We start from the raw sequence: 21,012 nt of genomic DNA, 5'->3' as shown, positions 1-21,012 counted from the left end.
TGAGCCTATGCATTCTTTGGACATTTAACTACTTTTTTGGAAAGTGTTGTTCCTTTTGGCCATCTCTTCTGCTAGAAGAGTTTCTGAGCTATCTGCTCTTTCTTGTGAATCTCATTTTCTGATTTTTCATCAGGATAAGGCGGTTTTGCGGACTTCATTTACAGTTTTTCCTAAGGTTGTGAATTCTAACAACATTAGTAGATAAATTGTTGTTCCTTCCTTGTGTCCTAATCCTAAGAATTCTTTGGAAAGATCCTTACATTCTTTGGATGTGGTGAGAGCTTTGAAATATTATTTTGAAGCTACTAAAGATTTCAGGAAGACTTCTAGTCTATTTGTTATATTTTCTGGTCCTAGGAAAGGTCGGAAGGCTTCTGCTATTTCCTTGGCTTTTTGGTTAAAGCTTTTGATTCTTCAAGCTTATTGGAGTCGGGTCAGGCCCCGCCTCAGAGAATTACAGCTCACTCTACTAGATCAGTCTCCATTTCGTGGGCTTTTAAGAATGAAGCTTCAGTTGATCAAATTTGCAAAGTGGCAACTTGGTCTTCTTTACAATCATTTACTAAGTTCTACCGTTTTGATGTATTTGTTTCTTCAGAAGCAGTTTTTGGTAGAAAACTTCTTCAGGCAGCTGTTTCAGTTTGATTCTTCTGCTGATGTTTTAAGTTTTTCTTGTCATTTAAAGAATAAACTTATATTTTGGGTTGTGGATTATTTTTTCAGCGGAAAATGGCTGTTGTTTATTTTTAGCCCTCCCTCTCTAGTGACTCTTGCATTGAGTTCCACATCTATTGATATCCCATACGTCACTGGCTCATGGACTCTTGCCAATTACATGAAAGAAAACATAATTGATGTAAGAATCTACCTGATAAATTCATTTCTTCATATTGGCAAGAGTCCATGAGGCCCACCCATTTTATGGTGGTTATGATTTTTTTTGTATAAAGCACAATTATTTCCAAATTCCTTTGTTGATGCTTTTTACTCCTTTCTTTATCACCCCACTACTTGGCTATTCGTTAAACTGAATTGTGGGTGTGGTGAGGGGTGTATTTATAGGCATTTTGAGGTTTGGGAAACTTTGCTCCTCCTCGTAGGATTGTATATCCCATATGTCACTAGCTCATGGACTCTTGCCAATATGAAAGAAATTAATTTATCAGGTAAATTTTTACATAAATTATGTTTTTTGCTGTTCCATTCACTGTTATAGGGGAAGTGTTTGTGTCTCAGCAGGGTGGATAAAAATAATTTTTTTTTTTTTTTTTTATGGATTTCTTTTAAGTAAATCAATTTTTTTTCCAATTTAAATCAGATTTTTTAAAAACTTACCTTTTAATCCTGACAACCGCTCCAGCGATTCCCCCGGCCGTTGGAAGAATCTTCATACGTCAGAAATGACAAATCCGGCTTCCTCCAATCACAGCTTTTCCCCTGGGGGAATCATGGCCTGAGGCAACGTCATGATTGGAGGAAGCCGGATTCGTAATTTTGGACCCACGAAGAGTGCTTGCAAGGGGCGGGGAAGTGCTGCAGCGACTGTCAGGATTAAAAGGTAAGTTTTTGAAGAAAATGAGTAAAATGTCAATTTTGATTAATTAAAGTTCCCTTGTTTTTAATAGGAATATTAAAAACCGGGCACCGATTCATCTAAATTGACATTTACTTTAAGATATATTATAATCCAAGATTTTTGATCCTGAAATAAGCATTAGTTTTTAATTATGTAGTAAGAGGCTGTATATTCATGGCTGTAATTTTTATTTTTTGGGGTAAATGAATTCTATTAATCCATTCACAATGTCATACTCTCCCTGAGGTTTCTGTAAGATTATATTGAGCTAACTAGATTTTATCATATAGTTGGTTTTGTAGGTCTCAAAATTGTGAATTTGTGCCTGCGGAAATAACATGCCTCTTCTTCACAGTAAGAATGTTACAAAATAAGCATACAATGTTGAGAAATAGACCTTAAAGGAAAACCAAACTTTTTATTTATGATTCTGATAGAGCATACAATTTTAAACAAATTTCAAATTTACTTATATTATCAAATTTGCTTCATTCTCTTGGTATCCTTTGTTGTTGAAGCAGCAGCAATGCACTTCGGGAGTTAGCTGTACACAATAAGTGAGCCAATGACAAGATGCATATATGTGCTGCCACCAATCAGCAGCTAGTTCCCAGTAGTGCCGTGCTGTTCTCAAGCCTACTTAGGTATGCTTTTTAACAACAGATACCAGGAGAACAAAGCAAATTCTGTGCAGAAGAGAATCAACTCCTTACTAAGTTTTAAGAAGCTCAATAAATAGAAGATTGATTGGAGTGGAATAGATCTGCACAAGGACCTAAGAGGGGCAAGCAGTAAAAAATAAAAAGTGAAAACTATAAAGTTATTTTAGATAAACAGAAATATTTAAATTGTTATTATTACAGTAATGATTTTTTTCTCCAATAAAGTACTGATGAAAAGTTGATCAAATATGAATAATGAAAGGGACATGAAACTCAAAAAAAAACAAATTTACTTTTATTATCAAATTTGCTTCATTCCCTTATCATTTGCTGAAGGAACAGCATTGCACTACTGGAAGCTAGCTGAACACATCTTGTTAGCCAATTACAAGAGACAAATGTATGCAGGCACCAATCAGCAGCTAGTGTATTAATTTTCAACAATGGATACCAAGAAAACAAAGCACTTTTGAAAATAGAAGTGAGTTTAAAAGTGTATAAAAATTACATGCAGATAGTTCCCCTTCTAGTAATTTCAGAAGTATCTGTGTATTTCCAATTGTATTAACAAAATCCATAATTTTCTGATATAACTAGAAAAATAATGTGAAAAGTTATTCCAAAAATGAAGTTTATGTAGAAATCATTATTTAATTCGAGACTTACTGACAAGTGAATTTAAATTAAATCCAGCCTGTCTCTTAATGCATTTTAGTTGGCTTTTCAAGTGTACGCTATTGCTCTGTACCTGTGCTTTATTCTGTTTTTTGTTGCATGTCGCATTTAAATTAAATACGTTTTGTTATTGCTCAGTTGTAAGAATAAAATGGTAAATAAATAATACTAAATGGAATTAAAAGAGAAATTTAAATGCACAGCAAATCCGTTCTAAATAATTTTGAAGTCTCTTGAATGTGTTTTCATATATCATATATTTTCCTCACAAATACCAAATACGTCAGGAAATTTTTTGCAGAAGTATTCAGCCAATGGCTGAGTACTGCAATAACGGCAATTATTTCTATTTCTGCAGTAAGATGTGCGCATGCGTCAACGTAACGTCACGAACGTCGATTGTTTCTGGTCTTACGCCTTTGCCTGTATTGCGCATGCGCTTTGCCTGTATTGAGTATGCGCTTTGACTGTATTGCGCATGCGCGGGGGACACATAATCCATATGGTTGTTCAAGTTTCTTTCGTTCTGTAGTAGTGTGTCCAGTAGGGACTAAGTTGTTTCCAGGACGACGATGATATGAAGAAAGAGGAGTAAGCAGAAGTGGTTTGGGGTGCGCTGACTGAAGTATATGGGAGTAAAGTATGATGTGATTGGTGGTGATCGCGTTTAGAGTAAACCTTTAAAGTGAAGTTAAATGATTTGCTAGTACAGCTTTGGTGGCATTTGCTGGCTAAGAAATGGCTGGGTGGTTATAATGTGTAAACGTTTAAAAGAACTCGCACTACTTTGTTTTGCATAGGATTCCTGTAGTACAGAACCCAGGAAGTTTGTAGTTGGAATCTGTTTTAGCAGCTGATTGCGAGGCTGTGCGGATTGGCATTGCACTTGTCAACTCTGGACATGGGTTTGTCAGAACATGACGATATCAATGTGCAGGAGGCTGATGAGGATGAGGATGTCAACAAAGTGTCCAACTCCAAGGTATGGTTCACAATAAACTTTTAAAGTCCATAACGCCATTCAGATAGAGCATGACATTTTAAACAACTTTCTAATTTACTCCTATTATCAAACTTTCTTTGTTCTCTTGCTATCTTTATTTTAAAAGCAGTAATGGAAAGCTTAGGAGCCGGCCCATTTTAGGTTCAGCACCCTGGATAGTTCTTGCTTATTGGTGGCTACATTTAACCACCAATAAGCAAGCGTAACCCAGGTTCTAAACCAAAAATGGGTTGGCTCCTAAAATTTACATACCTGCTTTTAAAATAAAGATAGCAACAGAATGAAGAAAAATTTATAATAGGAGTAATTTAGAAAGTTGCCTAAGATGTCATGCTCTATCTGAATTATGAAATAATTTCATGTCCCTTTAATAGCTGGCAAGATACATTTGTTTTACTGCCTAATATTTTTTAGTAATGTTAAAACATTATTTCAACTCAGTTATGTTTTTATAAATGCTTAAGTCAGCATTTCTTATGGTTTCCACATTTTAGTTCAGGCTAAACCCGAAAACTCTTGCCCTGTGCACAGGACAGATATTTTTTTTTTTTGCAGAATACACACTATGGGGCATATTTATCAAGCTCCGTATGGAGCTTAATGCCCCGTGTTTCTGGCGAGCCTTCACGCTTACCAGAAACAGCAGTTATGAAGCAGCGGTCACAAAGACCGCTGCTCCATAACCTGTCCACCTGCTCTGAGCAGGCGGACAGACATCGCCGGGAATCAACCCGATCAAGTACGATCGGGTTGATTGACACCCCCTGCTGGCGGCCCATTGGCCACAAGTCTGCAGGGGGCGGCGTTGCACCAGCAGCTCTTGTGAGCTGCTGCTGCAATGCTGAATACGGCGAGCTTATTGCTCGCCGTATTCAGCGAGGTCTGGCGGACCTGATCCGCACTGTCGGATCAGGTCCGCCAGACTTTCATAAATAGGGGCCTATGTATAATAGCACATACTCACCAACTCGCACATAGATATTCACACTCTATCTCTCACACACAATCTTACATATGCTAAAACTCGCACATAGATATTCACACTCTTTTTTTTTTTTTAATCTCTCACACAATCTCTTACACATGCTAAAACACACACACACTTTGTCTCTTACACATGCTAAAACACACACACACTTTGTCACTTACACATGCTAAAACTCACACACTTTGTCTCTTACACATGCTAAAACACACACACTTTGTCTCTTACACATGCTAAAACACACACACTTTGTCTCTTACACATGCTAAAACTCACACACTTTGTCTCTTACACATGCTAAAACTCACACACACACACTCTTACACATGCTAAAACTCACACACACACTCTTACACATGCTAAAACTCACACACACACTCTTACACATGCTAAAACTCACACACACACTCTTACACATGCTAAAACTCACACACACACTCTTACACATGCTAAAACTCTCACACTCACACACTTTGTCTCTTACACATGCTAAAACTCTCACACTCTCTTACACATGCTAAAACTCACACACACACTCTTACACATGCTAAAACTCTCACACTCACACACTTTGTCTCTTACACATGCTAAAACTCACACACACTCTTACACATGCTAAAACTCACACACACTCTTACACATGCTAAAACTCACACACACACTCTTACACATGCTAAAACTCATACACACACACACTTACACATGCTAAAACTCATACACACACACACTTACACATGCTAAAACTCATACACACACACACTCTTACACATGCTAAAACTCACACACACACACACACACACACTCTTACACATGCTAAAACTCATACACACACTCTTACACATGCTAAAACTCATACACACACACGCACACACACACTCTTATACATGCTAAAACTCATACACACACTCTTACACATGCTAAAACTCATACACACACACACTCTTACACATGCTAAAACTCACACACACACTCTTACACATGCTAAAACTCACACACACACACTTACACATGCTAAAACTCACACACACACACTTACACATGCTAAAACTCACACACACACTTACACATGCTAAAACTCACACACACACTTACACATGCTAAAACTCACACACACACACACTTACACATGCTAAAACTCACACACACACACACTTACACATGCTAAAACTCACACACACACACACTTACACATGCTAAAACTCACACACACACACACTTACACATGCTAAAACTCACACACACACACACTTACACATGCTAAAACTCACACACACACACACTTACACATGCTAAAACTCACACACACACACACTTACACATGCTAAAACTCACACACACACACACTTACACATGCTAAAACTCACACACACACACACTTACACATGCTAAAACTCACACACACACACACACACTTACACATGCTAAAACTCACACACACACACACTTACACATGCTAAAACTCACACACACACACACACACTTACACATGCTAAAACTCACACACACACACACACACACTTACACATGCTAAAACTCACACACACACACACACACACTTACACATGCTAAAACTCATACACACACACACACACACACACACACACTCTTACACATGCTAAAACTCATACACACACACTCTCTTACACATGCTAAAACTCGCACACTCTCTTACACATGCTAAAACTCGCACACTCTCTTACACATGCTAAAACTCTTTCTCCTCCTTTTTTTTTCTTTTTCTTTTTTTCTCTCTCATTCTCTCTCTCTCTCACACACACACACACACTGACTCTTTCACACACACACAGCCACAAAGACACTGACAAACGCACAGGTACACTCCCACACAAAGACACATGAAAGAGAAATAACTGTAGGCATGTGCAGTTTTTTGCAAAAGCACAATGTCACCTTTTTTGCTGTGGCTGTTTTGGGAATGCACAGATAATTTTGCAAAGGCAGAAATGTTAGCAGCTGTAGAATGCTACAATGCTGCAGAAGAGGCAAGTTTCGCCAGGGGAGGACTGGCAACTTTTGGCCCAGGAGGCAAGTACATCCCAGTGTAATGGGAATAGCAACTTTGTCCCCTTTGAAATACAATATTTGGGAATAAGAGGGAAGTTAAACACATAGCAAAATGTAAAGTAAAACTGATTAAAATGGCATTTTAATATAACCTATATACTGGTAAAGAGTATCTATATACTGATAATGAGCATCCTGTACTGTATAATGGTGATGTTTATCTATATATTACAAATGGTGTGCATTTTGAATTCTTTGGTAGCATCCGAAAGTGGAAAAAGGTGGCCGCTCGTGCTGTTTGGCTCTTTTCAATTATGGATTTATTCTTGTGAAATTATAACACACTAAGATCTGGGCAAATCCAAATCTAAGTATGTACTTTTTAACAAGAATAAATGTGGTTCTGAAAAGCACAGAATTGTCACCTTCTTCCACCTAACTAGATGCAGATCCTCACGCTAGCTAACGCAGATGACATCACTGTTACCTTACTAGTGCCTGTGTGCTCTGACTTAAAGTGAAGGTAAAATTTGATAAATGAAAGCCCGGTTTTTAAAAATACTATTAAAAACAGGGGCACTTTCATTCATCAAAGTTTTTAGAAAGCAGCCGTTTTGTTTAAAAACTTCTCCTGCTTCCTCCAATCACGGCATGGCCTCAGGCAATGATTCCCCTGATGGGAAAGCCGTGATTGGAGGAAGCCGGATTAGTCATTGATAACTTGTGAAGAGAGGATCTCCGAGCGGGTGGAAGCTGCTCTGGCTGTGAAGAGGCGAGAGGTAATTTTTTATTTTTTTTTATTATTATTATTTTTCCCGTTTTCAAAGCTTTATTAGTAATGAAAGTTAAATTGCAAATAATTTCCCAAACACAGTGGGAATTGAATAACAAGTCGTGAAAGAGAGTCACAATACATATAACCAAAATTGTTTCTACCAGCATGTTATCTGTATTAGATGATAAAGGAAAGGTCTCAGGTGCATTGGATGCATAGAGTGTGTTAGGTATGCCAATAGAAAGTGCAAAAGGAGATATGAGAAAAGAAGAGAACAGGAGGAGGGGGAGGAGGAAAAAGAGAAAGATTTAGGAAGACATAGTGAGAGAAAAAGAGGTTAAAAGAGTCAGGGAGGAGAGAGAAAGAAGAGACAAGAAAATGAGGGGAGGGGGGCTCTTATGAGAGAAAAGTGATTAGGCTAGATGGGGCTGGGGGGGCCCGGGGGAGTAATCTAGATGTCTGTTCTGGGATACCAGTTAGGTTTAATTAGATCGGTCCAGTCTTCCCAGATCGCCTCAAATAGGTCTATCTTATCCAGAATAAAGAACACATTTCTTTCCATGGAATTGATATAGGCCATGATATCTATCACAGAAGCCCAGTTAGGGGGACTCTGTTGCTTCCAGACTCTAGTGATCGCAAGTCTGGTGGCTGAAAAGAGGTATACACACATGTAGCTCTGGAACTTGGGGAGAGAGTGTAAACCTACATGTAGTAGAGCTGTTACAGGAGACTTTGGGACACGAATACTTAATCTGGCTAGTAGGGAGAACACAATGTTCTACAGCGGTTTGAGTTTGGGGCATTCCCATCAGATATGGAGGGAGTCGCCTGGTCTTCCACATAGCCTCCAGCATTGAGGTGTGGGGAGTAGGTTAAGCCTAAAAAGTCTCATGGGCGTGAAGTACCAATGTGAGAGTAATTTATAATATGATTCGAACAGGGTCGTGCAATGAATGGCTTTTGCCATGAGGTCAAAGGCTCTAGTCCAAAGGGGCTGGGGGAAACACAAATGTAGGATGTCTTCCCATTTTTTTTTTTAATATGAGGAGCTTTGTCATCTGGGTTCCCCCCTTCCACTAGTAAGTAGAAATGGGATAGAGGCTTGCAGATTTTGCTTCCTTTTTTCCAGAGGGTTTCCCAAACGGTCAAGGGGCGGGAAAGTGACGAGGTAAAACCCCAAGATCGTAGCATGCTCTTAATCCGGGTGTATTCAAAGCATAATTTGGGAGAGGTAGACTGCGTGCCGGTGATTTGGGTTAAAGATAGTAAGGCGTCTGGAGATTGGGTCGTCATTAGATCCGAGACCTGGGAAATGCCTAAATTGGACCAAGCATTTGGTTGTGAATCTGGGAGACCAAGGAGCAGACCAGTGAGGGAGTGAATGGGTGAGGGGCAACCACGGGTTGTGTCTCAGTGTTTCCCAGGAGTGTAAGCATTCCTTTATTATACAATTTCCAATATTGAAATTGCGTCTACAGTGTGGGGGGATCCAAATTAAATTGCGTAAAAAAATATGGTTGTGTAGGGATGCCTGTTCAAGGGAGCTCCATCTACTCGTCATCTCACACTGGGGGGATAGGGAGCTATGTGTAAGCATAGCTGCTTCGTAATAGCGGGTGACAGATGGGGAGGCTATACCCTCGAAAGATTTTGTATATTGTAACGTTTTGTGTGCAACCCTGGCTGGTTTTCCTTGCCAAATATATTTAGAAAATCCGCCTTGAAACTGCAAGAGCAAGCATCGCGGGAGCCTAATGGGTAGGCATCGGAATAGGTAGGTTAATTTAGGGAGAAACGACATCTTAAGGGCTGTGACCCTACCTAGCCAAGAGATGGACTTATAGTCCCATTTAGTTATTAGGGATCTTAGTTCAGATAGAAGGGGAATATAGTTGTCTCGTATTAATTGCGCAGGTGAAATAAAAATACCCAAATGTTTAATATTGTCCTGATCCCAGTTAAAATCATAAGTCTGTATAAGGGCTTGGGTGTATTCTGTCGGAAATCCCTTAGAATAATACTCAGTCTTTGAGGGGTTAAGTTTGTAATAAGACATGTCGCCGAATAATTTTAGCAAAGTCATAAGAGCGGGGATAGTGGTCTTAGGGGCTGATGTAAATATTGTGATATCATCGGCGAAAAGAGCAATTTTGTGAGTAGTACCATGAAGTGTGATCCCTGATATTAGAGGGTCTTGACGTGTGAGCTCAGCTAGGGGTTCTATGGCGAGGGCGAAAAGTAAGGGAGATAAGGGGTACCCCTGTCTTGTACCGTTGGACAGAGAGGAGTCAGAGCAGAATCCCATACCTCGAACCCTAGCCGTTGGGAACAAGTACAGGTCCCGTATATAAGATTGGGTTTCTGTTGGGAATTTAAAGACGTCTAAAAGCTCCCATAGATACTCCCAGCAAACCCGGTCAAATGCCTTCTAGGCGTCTAGCGAGAGCACCAAGAAGGGTTTCCCTAGTCTGTTAGCTTCCATTACTGTATTAAGTAGGCGTCTGGTATTGTCGGGGCCCTCACGGTTATGGATAAAACCCACCTGGTCTTCATTAATTAAATGAGGTAATAGGGTCGATACACGGTTAGCTAGAATCTTAGAGTAAATTTTAATGTCGGTGTTTATGAGAGAGAGAGGCCTCTAACTAGGGCATAAAGAAGGGGTCCTTACCATGTTTTGGGATAGTGATAATAGTGGCTTCGAGGAACTCCTTTTTAAAGGAGCCCTGTGTGCCAGAATACTGATAGAAGCGGTGAAGTATGGGAATTGGCTCTTTTCTTTAACTTTTATAAAATAATGTAGGGAAGCCGTTGGGGCCTGGAGCCTTAAGCGGCTTAAGAGAGCCAATTACCCGTTTGATTTTGAGAATGGATATTGGTGCTTTAAGAGAGTCCTGTTGCTCATCTGTTAAAGTAGGGAGATTAAGTTTATTAAGAGCTTGCTGAATATTGAACAATGTAGTAGCAGCAGGGGATTCTGAGGTCTGGATATTATATAGTGCTTCGTAATATAAAGCAAACAAAGATCCTATTTGGCTGGGCAGAGTGGAGGATTGACCTTTATATTTAAGGGTTTGTATGCGAGAAATACTTTCTCTATGTCTAAATTTGTTTGCTAGCATGCTGTCTGATTTTTAACAGTTGTTGCTGCTTCCTTTTTAATTCCAAATCACAGATGTGGGCTTTTAAGTCCCTTATTTCAGTAGTGTGTGCCAGAGAGGGGGTAATTCGAATGAGTTTCTCTAAGTCGTTAAGCTTGCTAAAGGCTTGTGAGAGGGGTAATCCACGAGCCTTCCTAAGAATAGCCTGTTTTCGTATTAATAAGCCTCTAATTGAGGCTTTAACAGCCCCCCATAAAGTGTCATCTTTAACTGCCTGATTGTCGTTAATTGTGATTAATTCCCTTAGGTCCTTCCCTAGCTCCTCCCGGAAAGGAATGTCAGACAGGATAGTATGTGGCATAGTCCATGTTGGTGGATATGGTGAGGCAAAGGAATTGTGTACTGAAAGTGAGACCTGGTCATGGTCTGACCATGGGCATGTATGGATATTAGTGTCCTTTACTTGATCTAAGGTCTGAGATTGACTAAAGATGTAGTCCAGTCTAGTGTAGGTTAGATGCGGGGGAGAGAAGTGCGTATTGTCCTTGTCACGGGTGTGGAATGCACGCCAAATATCATAGAATCCAAATGCAAGCATAAGGGACCGAAATTTTTGCGACAAAGTATCTAAACGGTAATCTTTAGTGTTTGGTTTATTGGTTTTCCTATCTATAAGGGGGTCCCAGACAAGGTTAAAGTCTCCACCTATTATGACTCTATCTTGCTTGTATTTATCGACTGTCTTTAGTATTTTACAGAGGCATTGACATTGACCTGTATTAGGGAGGTATACTGAGACAAGTGTGTACATGGCTTGATTAAGCTTACATTTTAGGATGATGTATCTTGCTTGGGGGTCTATTTACTAAAAGGTTATTTCGCAAGCAATGCGCTTATGTATGAGGATAGCAACACCTCTTGCTTTAGAAGTGTAGGGTGCAGATACTAAAGTAGTATAATGTTTAGTGAAAAGTGTAGGTATATCACCTTTCTTCCAGTGTGTCTCCTGTAGGAAGACCACGTCAGGGTCTAAATGTTTGAGTGATCTAAGGAACATACTACGCTTACCAGGCGAATTCAAACCTCTCACATTATGCGTGAGGAACTTTATGGTGTCCTCTCTAGCCATTGGGGTCTAATAACATGGGCCATTGAAATAAGAGCCTAGAGAGAAGGATAGGGAGGGAGGGAGGGAGAAAAAGAGGTTAGATACATAAGAAGTGGTGTATAAGTTTTACATAACACATAAGAATTTGTTGTGGTGGAAATAGTCCACCAAGGTAGGCCCAGCGAGTGGGCCATTTGGGGGGGAGGTTACCAAGGTCTAGTGGAAAGACCAGGGCGGTTTGACCTATGAATATAAAGAACAGTGATGATAATTTAACAAATAAGTTTAACAGCATTTAAATATTTCACAGATTAAAAAAGAACCTTACTACTGAACCTTGTGACAGTCATATGGTACTCCATCTGGCCGTCTAGAATTAACAAAAACAATAATACCAAGGTGTGTTGAGATAGGTCTTGTAACAGCTGAATGTTCTGGAACCTCTCAGGCAAAGATGGTCTGCGATAAGCCGCCTATAGGATATGGTCTTTGAGACTATAGCTATGAAAGCATACCACTACGTCTCTAGGTTTATCCGATGAAAACGATCTAGGTCTAAGGGCTCTGTGGCAGCGCTCCAATGTGTTGGGAGTCATAGTAAATGTCCCCAGAAGTTCCTTAAATAGCTCTGTAAGGAAGTTTTGTAATTCCGGGTGTGAGACAGTCTCTGGGATACCGCGAAAGCGAATATTACTGCCCCTAGATCTGTCTTCCAAGTCGGCTAATTTGCATTCCAATTGTGTGATCTGATCAGCCAATGATTCAGAGTATGCCAAGAGTTTAGTATGATCAGTGGTTAAGTCATCTAGTTTGCGTTCCAGATCATCTACTCGTTCTCCTATCTCAGAGATATCTTTGCGGAGTTCAGCTGAACTTCGGTGAATCTCCTGGGTAATTGAAAGGGTTTGGGCAGCCAGCAGCTATTGCATTGTTGTCTCCGTGATATATTTAGGAGAGGCCACACAGGAATTGACACTGGATTGAGAGTCCCCATCTTGAGATTCTTGGTCAGCGTGGCTAGAGGACGATTGAGATGGCTCCCTATGAGTTGGAAGGGAAAAATGGTCTAGGACTGTCTTCTTAACTTTGTTTTGAGCCTTAGATTGCCTCCTGGCAGTTTGTGGCATCTTCACCCTTAATAAGAGAGCTGGCCTGGTCTATAAATAATGAGTTTCACTTGAACTTTTTTGTAGGCAAGGGCTCTTAGCGTCCTGGAAAAAATTTCAGTTAGGCATTAAGATACATATTACGTTATTTAAAGCATAAGATAGGTTCTAGTAGGTGTGTACTGTTAAAATAGGTCAACCGCCCCAGTCATACCTGATATCCCGCCTACCACATCAGTAAGGCGAAAAACGCCTTTCTGGTAGCCAAGGTTGGCAAATAGGTGAGATATCTAATGGATAGGCGGGACAATTCCAGAAAGAGAGAGCAAGATCAGCACTTTGCCTAGGGTCGTGCCCACCTGATGAAAAGCTGAATAAATATAGTCACATAGATATCTCAGAACTCGCCTCTCACCTTAGGGAACAAAGGGATACGACCCGAAGGAAGGGAGAAGGAAGTTGGAAGTGACCCACCCAGACAGACTGAGCAGGAGCGGGAAGGTGAGGGTTGGTTACTTAGGTGGAATGCCTAAAGTATTATTACTCTCGCACTTTTTTGCGTCAGCTCAAGGAGAAGGGAGAGTCAGGAGTGGGAGCGGCCCACCTAGATATTCTAGTCAAGAGAGGGAGAGGTGGGGATAGCTTGAAGATAGTAGGTGTGGCAGCGGCAGACCCCCTCTTAACTCGGGGGGAAAAAGGATACTGCCAAAAGAGAGGGGAAAAGGAAAGAGGAGGTGACCAGTTCAGACCAGCAGAACCGGAAAGCGAGAGTTTTAAGGGGGTCACACAATACACAAAATGCACAACTAGTCTAACAAGGCTCGCAATGTAGAGACCAGTGATGTAAGTTACAATATCAACAGAGCCCTGTGGAGAGAAAAAAATAGGTTAGGTAGCAAGATGGCACTGTATGTTAAGTGGGTGGCCCCAAAACTCAAAAGCTGGCGCAACACTTACTAGCCTATAGGGGCAACTGAGATTAATAAATGTGGTTGTAAGGTGCAGGGGTTTATAGGGTGTACAGGGCGAGTCAGGGCAGGTCTAAGATAGGGATGGACTTTGTTCCACAGGGCCTATTTAGGCTTTTGTACTACTGAGGCTTGTTACCATAAATTTTATGGGACCTCCAGGAGGCTGTGTGTTGTGGCACTCCACTACTAGTAGTAAGGGGATATGTCTTAGAAAGTGCCTCTAATAGTTAAATGAACTTCTTCTTCACCTTAGGAGCAATAAAACAAATATAGTGACCTAGGAACCAATAGTTAGGACCAAGTTAGGAGACACTGGTGTTTAGGGAGCAGTTTGCAATATATGACGTGTAGAGAGTGTATTAGGTTAGTGAAGTGTTAGTGTCTTTTGCCCTTTAGATGTAAATAAGTGAAGCAAACATAAAATAAATGCACTCCACTCTGGGCAGCAGAGGTACATAAGCTGACGCAGCAGCAAAACAGACAAAAAGAAAAAAAAAAAATAATAGCACAGTAACGGAAACCCCCTGTGGTCTAGAGGGTTGTCTCAATATAAGGTTGATGTGAAAGTCTCAGTCTGGGGGGCTGATGTTAAGTATACAAATCTAGGTATGGATGAGTTGAAAATTAGGTGATAAACCTTAGGGGTGGCTACCCATCAGAGGTGTGCTTTACAGCATCTGTCTAGTTCTCCTATTTGTGTTCCAGAATTCTCTAGCTGTCTCTAGATATGCTTGGGTTGTATGCCCAAAGTGTAAACTTTCTGGTTCCCTTATAGTGTCTTAGCGTCAATGCCGCAAATGCCCCTACAGTTAGCGTTTCTGCAGCCCACTGCAGCTCTCTCTGAGGCCTGTTTGCTCCCCTTTTAGTGTAGGGTACTTTAGGCATGTGGGATGGGGGCCTCCCCTCAAATCTGTTAGCTCCTATGTTAGGAGAGTACCTTGAGTCTCTTGTGGCAGCCTGGAGCCGATCACCAGTCTTGTGCGTACAGTTCAGTGAGCCTACGCACTTACTTTTGCTTTCAAGATGGCGTCTCGCTTTCAGCTATGAAACGGCCCTCCGGATCCGCCTCGGTCGTGAACGTCCACACGGATCTCCTCTGCCACTGTGTCTCACTGCTCCGGGACCTGTTCTTACGGGTATGTTGCCAGGAGAGGTTCTTAAGGTAACGTTCGCAGCAAGGGTTGCTCCGCTTTGCGACTTGCGGCTACTGGTAGCGTCGCCTTCCTCTGGTCTGCCTCCCTCTCTTGGGCTCTTCTTCTGTTCCGGGAGTCCTCCTGCCCTATCAGTACATGGCTGATTCTCGGGATATCCGAGCTTCAGTAACAATCCCCGGGTAGTGTAGAGTGGATAATCCTTGCAGTGGGTCTTTGTGTAGGCCTCAGGTTCAGCCTCAGATTAGATCTTTTTGTCGGGCAAAAAGTACAGGTCCAGCCACCGATTTTTCACTTCTTCCCAAGTCTCTGTCAGCTGCAGGCTATAGCTAAGTCAGCCTTGTCTATTTAATTGGAAAAAAGACTGAATTTAAATTGGAGTTTTATCTAATTATATCAGGAGCTCAGCTTAGGCACGTCTGCTCTCCTTGAGAGTTGGCTCCGCCCCCGTTAGAGGTAATTTTTTTTAAACAAAACAGCTGCTTTCTAAACTTTGATGAATGAAAGTGCCTCTGTTTTTAATAGTATTTTTAAAAACCGGGCTTTCATTCATCAAAGTTTACCTTCACTTTAAGTTAAAGGGACAGGAAACCCAACATTCTTCTTTCATGATTTAGGTAGATTATTACATTTTAAACAGCTTTTCAGTTTACTTCTGTTATCAAATTTGCTTCATTCTCTTGGTATCATTTGTTGCTAACTGAACACGAGGTGAGCCAATGCAAATAGGCATATATATGCAGCCACCAATCAGCAGCTTTGCTGCTCCTGAACTTATCTAGATAAACCGTTCAACAAAGGATGACAAGAGAAGGAATCAAATTAAATAATAGACGTGACATAGAAAATTGTTTAAAATTGCATGTTCTTTCTGAATTATGAATGTCTAATTATGACTTAATTGTCCCTTTAACTCCTGGCTTGTACTGATAATGACAGCTCCACATGTATGGGAGAGGCAGAGGGGAGAGAATAGAGGAAACCTCCAGGGCTGGAAGAGGAAGTAGAAAAGCTTTGACCTCCTGCCCTACTCTTACGCTGCACCTAATCATTCAGCTAAGCCGCAGGGGGGGAAAGAACACTGTGAAGAAACAGTCGCTCAGCACTAGATTTAATATCTGCACTGCTAAAGTACAAGACTGTTCGGGTGGTTTTTTTTGTTTGTTTTTTGCCTTTCTACACTCGCCAGATCCTGAGTTCTTACATGTAGTTCCATTGAGATGTATTCCGCACAGATCACAAACGCACAAGTGTGCAGGGTAGCAGCTGTTCCCCGAGCTGGTCAGATGTGCCAGCTGCGCAAGGAGACACTTTCACTGTGTAATTATAGCGTACAGCACAATGTGCTTTATCAAACATTCCTCCATGACTTCTGTGGGAAAAAAAAGGTTAGCAAATGCCCCATGTGCACCCTCCTCATAGAGCTGCAGTTGTCCCTATCTTCAACTTATTTCCTAAGCATCCATGGCTCAAGTAAAAAAAAAAAGTATTTGAAAGCTTTGCAAACAAGTGCATTCCTCATTTCACCAACTGGCCCTATTTTTCCTCTAGATGGCAGCCCCCTGGCACAGTTCGCCACATTTCCATGTCCGGGCCTGACTCGGCTTCAAACCCAGACACACATATGGAAACCCGGACTGCCCGGGTGATTCCCAGACAGGTGGCAACCCTAGCATTATACTATCCATGTATAGTTTTGTTTATTCAGGCCATTCTCTCTGGATCATAGGAAAACCATAAGTCAATCCCAAATATTTATATATGTAAATAGTACTGTAAACTCTTACACATGCTCAGTAAGAGCTGATGCCTCAGAATGTGTGCGTATAAAAAGTGTCTAATTTGATAATGGACGTAAATTGGAATTTTTATTTTTTTTGCGCCTTCTGTCTAAATCATGAAAGTTTAAATTTGACTTTATTGCTTTTTTGCACAACTTTTGAGCTTGCTTCTATCATTTATTTTTGCTTCCTTTTCTCTGAATTTTTTGTTGGAGCAGCACTGCCCTACTGGGAGCTAGCTGAGCACATAGGGGGAGCCCATGACAAGAGGCATATGTGTGCATTGCTGCTCTGAGCCTACCTAGGTATGCTTTTCAACAAAGAATAGGAAGAGCACAAAGCAAAATTAGATAATAGAAGTTAAGTGGACAGTTGTTTAATATTGACTTTAGCTTTGCTGTCTATAGTTTCCTACATAATATATTGTACATAAAATGAATTGTTGCTAAATATCTCTCTGATATTTGCTTTAGTTTAACATAATACCTTATTGGTGTCAGTGTCAAACATTTTATAAATAAGGGTGTTCTTTGAATTTCAGAAATCCAAGTTGTGCCATACAGCAAAACTACTGGAAATCACAGGGTCTTACACTTTTTTTAATTTTTTTTATTTGTGGCATAATTGTTTTATGTACCCATAGCTCTGCTTTTATTTTTCTCTTTAATATTAGGCAATAGTTTTATGGTGATAATTATATATACAAAGACCGCTCATGTAGACAATACTTAACAGCTTGAAAAGAAATGTGCTAAACTCTCTGTAGGATCATTTCGATAGCTTTATCTTTACACAGGAGGTGACAGTTGGTCCTGGAGAGCACCCGTTGCAGTTCAGGTACACCTTCTGGTACTCTCGTAGAACGCCTTCCAGACCGGCAAGTACCCACAACTATGAGCAGAATATCCGGCAGTTTGGTACTGTGGCATCAGTAAGTATTTGCATTAAATGAGCTACAGTTAAATAGATCTTAAACACATTTCCTGTCCCATTAATGCTAATTGCTTAAACGCCTTTGTCATTACTTAGAGCAGTGGATAAACTAATCTAACCCTAATTCGCCACAGTTAGTTACATGAAGCAACATTTTTCTTTCATAACACAGTGTACAATTTAAAAAAAACAAAACCTTTCAGTTTACTTCTGGTATCAAATTTACTTTGTTGTTTTGGTATCCTTTGTTGAAAAGCATGTACCTAGATCACTATATGGCTGCAGTTTTGCAAGAATGTGTTTAATAGTGTTATACATTGTACAGACACTGCTGCCATCTAGTGTTCTAAATCATTATTGCAAAACTGCTGTGTAGTTCTTTAACCCCTTAATGACCGCAGCACTTTTCCATTTTCTGTCCGTTTGGGACCAAGGCTATTTTTACATTTCTGCGGTGTTTGTGTTTAGCTGTAATTTTCCTCTTATTCATTTACTGTACCCACACATATTATATACCGTTTTTCTCGCCATTAAATGGACTTTCTAAAGATATCATTATTTTCATCATATCTTATAATTTACTATAAAAAAATTTATAAAATATGAGGAAAAAATTGAAAAAAACACACTTTTTCTAACTTTGACCCTCAAAATCTCCTACACTTCAACAACTACCAAAAAACTCCCATGCTAAATAGTTTCTAAATTTTGTCCTGAGTTTAGAAATACTCAATGTTTACATGTTCTTTGCTTTTTTTGCAAGTTATAGGGCAATAAGTACAAGTAGCACTTTGCTATTTCCAATTTTTTTTTAAAAAAATTAGCGATAGTTACATTGGAACACTGATATCTGTCAGGAATCCCTGATTAACCCTTCACATATATATATTTTTTAAAAGAACACAACCTAAGGTATTAAACATGGGGTATTTTGACTCTTTCCATGCAACTATTTTACCACCAATCTATGCCAAAGTTTGACAAAATAGCAATTCAAGAATACATTTACTGAGAACGTTAAGGGTTACTGCCAAATAACACCCCAATATGTCTTCAGCAGCATCTCCTGAGTACAGTGATACCACCCATGTATAGGTCTGTTGGGTTCTCTGGGGGCTAAAAGGCCTTATTTTTAGGGGGCGCATTCCAGTTTTTTAACTTAGAATTTTCACATCTGTCATCATGCACCCATGTCCTATTTGGGACATTTCTGAAGCCGGACAATGCAAATTACCCCCATCAAACCATATATTTTTAAAAAGTAGACACCCTAGGGTATTTCAAATGCTGGTATTTTAAAACTGCATTCACTAATTCAACCACTAGTCTTTGTCAAACTTTTAGGTAGTCATTTTTTTGCATTATTTTTCACACACATTGTACTTTAGGCATGTATTCTCAGTCCCTGTTATGTGTTACTGCCAAAAAAAAAACTCAATATGTATTCAACAACATCTCCTGAGTACAGTGATACCACCCATGTATAGGTGTGTCGGGTTCTCTGGGGGCTAAAAGGCCTTAATTTTAGGGGGCGCATTCCAGTTTTTCAACTTGGAATTTTCACATCTCATGCACCCATGTCCTATGTAGGACATTTCTGAAGCCGGCCAATGTAATTTACCCCCATCAAACCATATATTTTTGAAAAGTAGACACCCTAGGGTATTTAAAATGCTGGTATTTTAACACTTTCCATGCACTAATTCAACCACCAGTCTTTGTCAAACTATTGGGCAGTCATTTTTTGTGTGTTATTTTTCACACACATTGTACTTTAGACATGAATTCTCAGCTCCTGTTATGTGTTACTGCCAAAGAAGACCCCAATATGTGTTCACCAACATCTCCTGAGTACAGTGATACCACCTATGCATAAGTTTCTTGGCTTGTTCGGGGGCTGTAATGCCAAATGTCTGACATGCGTTTGTGATTTTCTTTTCACATTTAACATATTTTCTTTGCCTATTGTCTTTTTGGGGGTATTTTAACATACCCCAATTTATTTGTTTCCATGAATGTGCATATTTTTGAAATGTTGACACCCCAAGGTATTGTATATGGTGTGCTTTGATGCATTTGAAGTAACTGTTTTAGCCAAAAAAATTGGAGAAAGTGTATGGTGGCATTTTTTCAATTTTCATTTTTACACACACATTGCTTTTTGACTATGATTTAGGAGAGACTGTTGTAAGTTAGTGCAAAAAAAATACTTCAGGTTGTTTTCTGCAAGGCACCCTGAGTACACCTATGCCCCCCATGCATAGGTTTGCCAAGATTTTGGGAAGGTTATGTTACAATTTTATGACTTGTGATTTTAGTTATTAAGTGAGAGTATTTCTTCTGATAGGCCTATCTTTAGTTTGGGGCCTATTGTAAACCCCACTTTTATTTATTGCCATGAATGTGCATATTTTTGAAATGTTGACACCCCAAGGTATTGTATATGGTGGGCTTTGATGCCTTTGAAGCAACCGTTTTAGCCAAAAAAATTGGAGAAAGTGTATGGTGGCAATTTTTCAATTTTCATTTTTACACACACATTGCTTTTTGACTATGATTTAGGAGAGACTGTTGTAAGTTAGTGCAAAAAAAATACTACAGGTTGTTTTCTGCAAGGCACCTTGAGAACACCTATGTCCCCCATGCATAGGTTTGACGGGGGTTTTTGTAAAAAAAAAAAAAAAAAAGAACAGCCCCATTTTAGAAAAAAAAATATATTAGTGAAATGTAAAAATCTGGCACATTAAAAGTAAAAAAATAACAACAAAAAATTTAACAGTAAACATAACAAAAAAAAATAACAGCAAATGTATTTATTTTTTAAAAATTGACCATTGTATGGTACCGCTTGAAGCAGTCCCCAATGCAGAGTCCAGGCTGTCCAGGGCAATCAGGACAGTGATTTACAGTGTCCCTTCTCTGCCCCCTCTTGGTACAGACTCTGCATTTTTTTTGTGGTCTCTGCTTTGCGGCAGTAGGGGGGATTTTAAAAATAAAATGAGTAGCCCCAAGTCTGCTCTCTCCCATCACCGCCCGGGGAGCAGGTGCATCATGGTACAAAATCCCCGAAATGATCTGGAGCTGAAATTGTAAAAAAGTCTGTTTCATTCCGGGGTTTGCTTTTTTGAACAACAAAAAAGCGTTGTGGGTTGCAATC

General features: G+C 39.9%; 1 protein-coding gene across 2 annotated transcripts in view; it reads left to right on the top strand.

Annotated features, from left to right (window-relative positions):
* The first annotated feature begins 3,374 nt into the window (after window positions 1-3,374).
* Window positions 3,375-21,012, top strand: part of LOC128663804 (eukaryotic translation initiation factor 4E type 2) — a 47,040-nt gene continuing 29,402 nt past the window's right edge. Inside the window, exons 1-3 of one of the 2 annotated variants that reach the window (XM_053718321.1) lie at window positions 3,375-3,504; window positions 3,714-3,895; window positions 17,719-17,853. In XM_053718321.1, coding sequence (XP_053574296.1) covers window positions 3,815-3,895; window positions 17,719-17,853 — 216 coding nt within the window. In that variant the 5' untranslated portion in view covers window positions 3,375-3,504; window positions 3,714-3,814. Of the gene's footprint in view, window positions 3,525-3,713; window positions 3,896-17,718; window positions 17,854-21,012 lie in introns of both variants that reach the window. The other variant, XM_053718319.1, reaches the window with a different exon arrangement.

Source organism: Bombina bombina, chromosome 6 (genome assembly GCF_027579735.1).
Source record: "Bombina bombina isolate aBomBom1 chromosome 6, aBomBom1.pri, whole genome shotgun sequence".
NCBI classification, from domain to species: domain Eukaryota; kingdom Metazoa; phylum Chordata; class Amphibia; order Anura; family Bombinatoridae; genus Bombina; species Bombina bombina.
This window is presented reverse-complemented; position numbering and strand designations above follow the sequence as displayed.